This window comes from Cyprinodon variegatus, unplaced genomic scaffold, assembly GCF_000732505.1.
Source record: "Cyprinodon variegatus isolate N-32 unplaced genomic scaffold, C_variegatus-1.0 Scaffold706, whole genome shotgun sequence".
In the NCBI taxonomy this organism is placed as follows: domain Eukaryota; kingdom Metazoa; phylum Chordata; class Actinopteri; order Cyprinodontiformes; family Cyprinodontidae; genus Cyprinodon; species Cyprinodon variegatus.
The window spans coordinates 151645-153955 of NW_015151159.1; the positions used below are offsets into that span (position 1 = coordinate 151645).

Genomic DNA, 2311 nt, shown 5'->3' on the forward strand with positions numbered 1-2311 from the left:
GCAAAGAACCAGAGCTCAGGTGGGATATCTGTCTACAGGATGATTTTTCTCTGGGCAAACTGTGAGGATGATTTTCTTTAGTATTAATAATATAGATGCTCAGTGTTGATAGATGGAGCTGAATAAAATACAGTCATTGTGTCCAAAGCACTGAATGCAAATCAGCAATGATACAAAGCTCTCCAGTTGTCTCAAGAAATGTATTAGGCTGTTTTTTGTGGATCTTCTATTTGATCTGATTGATCCTAAGCTATTTAGCAAAATGTAGATATATTTTTCGAATGTTAATAAGGAGATGTACCAAGCTGCTAAAAAAAAAAAAGAAGACCTCCACAGACTGTATGTAGACACAGGAAAGCTGACTCAGAAGGCCTGAATACAAAAGTAAATATTTTCATAAAGTGGTAGATTGGTTTGGATAAGTTTTCAAGTTTGTATACATTGCTCTAAGTTAAAATTATATAATAATAATAGCATAACTAACATTTTACTAATGGGGATTTGAAGAGTTTCCAAAAGCCCATGAGTCAATAAAAGATAAATATTTCTGTTGTTAACCAACCTTAAATGAACATTTTAAAATACACATAAAAACATTAGCAGACAAGAAACCAGGCAGAGGAAGAAAAAAACTCCACTCAAACCTTAAGTTGCTGCATTTGTGTTTATTGATGCCCTCATGAGAAAACAAAAGGAAATGAAACCAATAAGGTTCACAAAAACTGTGCCTCCAGTTATGCAAACACAAAGTTATCCCTCCACACCCTCAACAAACATACACTTCAATCTGTTTTAGTCAGTATGCACTCTATTAGGGACTGTTATTGTGACCACTTTATTATTCTAACACTTACCAAAATGTGCCTTGAGCAGAGAAACTCCAAGTGATACACCTTAAATATAATTAAATATACCTAAATAGAATTAGATAAACGTGTTTAAGTTTTTACATTCATTAACAGATAATCCTATGGGTCAGGATAGTAAACTTTACATAGGCCAACTAAACTCCCATCAAATAACAGACATACAAACTCACATTCTTTTAGAAACTTCTCTGCCACCTAAAATAGAGCATCTTATGAAATAAACAAATATGAGCCCATCTGATTACTATAACAGATATGTATAGGGGGCTGGTTCTGCACAAATCAAGGATAAACTTCTGTGTGTGCTTGCTTTAATAAGTCTGCCCTCAGGTTCTGAAGAGCAGCGCGGCAGTCACAGCTGTAAGAGCCACGGCAACCGCAGGCCCCCAGAGCATCCACGGCTTCTGAAACGAGCAACAAACCAGAGAAAAGAAACTGAGAATGACCAAATATAAACCTCCCATCAGAATATCACCCAAGTTCACACAGGGAGTTTGAAGAGATCAAGATGAAGCACACTAGATGGAAAAGAAAAACACAGAAAAGCTTTAGGATAAAAATAAGCACCATGTCAGCCAACTGGAACAGTTGTTAAGCGTTAGCCATTCAGACAGAACAAACAGATGTCAGATGTTGAAAGCTGCATGATTAGAGAGGTTAGATTTGTTAGACGACAGTTTCCATCTGAGGAGGGCATTCTGGGAATTGAGGAAAACCCACTTAAGTCATGCTATGATCCAAAATGCACGGATAGCAATGATAGATGTAGGACGGCTCGGCAGGAATAATGTGTACCTTACTACCACATTGCGCTGAAGCACCAAAACAGCAAAGCCAGGATAAGGCCGATGACTATGGCTTGAACAGGCAGCAAAAGGGGTGTCTACAGAAGGGAAGGGATAGTAATCAACTGCAATGGGACAGACTTCTGCAGGTGTTCAACTTATTTTAACCAACCTTTCTTTAGTACTGTACTGTTAAGTGGATATAAAAACCTACATGCAGAGACCACTACACACAGCTGACAGCATAACATTTGATTAAATTTCTTTAAATTGCTGTTTATATGTTGGGTAACAGCCAATAACACTGCATCAAAGGATTTCCGCTTAATATGAACATTTCTTCAAACTGAAACATTCTTTGGATGCTTTTATCAGATACAGTAAACATCAGGATTTTATTCAGCATGAGCTATTGCTGGTCCCCATCCCAGGCTCATGACACTCACTCATATTCACCTTAAAATAACAGACTTATTTCCTGAGTTCTCAATCCATTTGTCGCTGTGGTCTTTTTAAAAAACATTGGCTGAAAAAATGTAACTCTAACCTCCAAAGTGGTCTGGTTTTTGCATGGAACCAACCACCATTTGTATCGGAAGGGATGGATGGATGGATGGATGGATGGATGGATGGATGGATGGATGGATGGATGGATGG

General features: G+C 37.8%; 1 protein-coding gene across 3 annotated transcripts in view; it reads right to left on the bottom strand.

Annotated features, from left to right (window-relative positions):
- Positions 1-648: 648 nt before the first annotated feature.
- The window catches only part of LOC107097550 (sarcolemmal membrane-associated protein-like), a 9976-nt gene continuing 8313 nt past the window's right edge, over positions 649-2311 (bottom strand). For 2 of the 3 annotated variants that reach the window (XM_015394725.1, XM_015394726.1), the window contains exons 9-10: positions 1665-1752; positions 649-1273 (exon numbers count right to left, since the gene is read on the bottom strand). In XM_015394725.1, the coding sequence (XP_015250211.1) occupies positions 1669-1752 (84 nt within the window). In that variant the 3' untranslated portion in view covers positions 649-1273; positions 1665-1668. The remainder of the gene's footprint in view (positions 1274-1664; positions 1753-2311) is intronic. The other variant, XM_015394727.1, reaches the window with a different exon arrangement.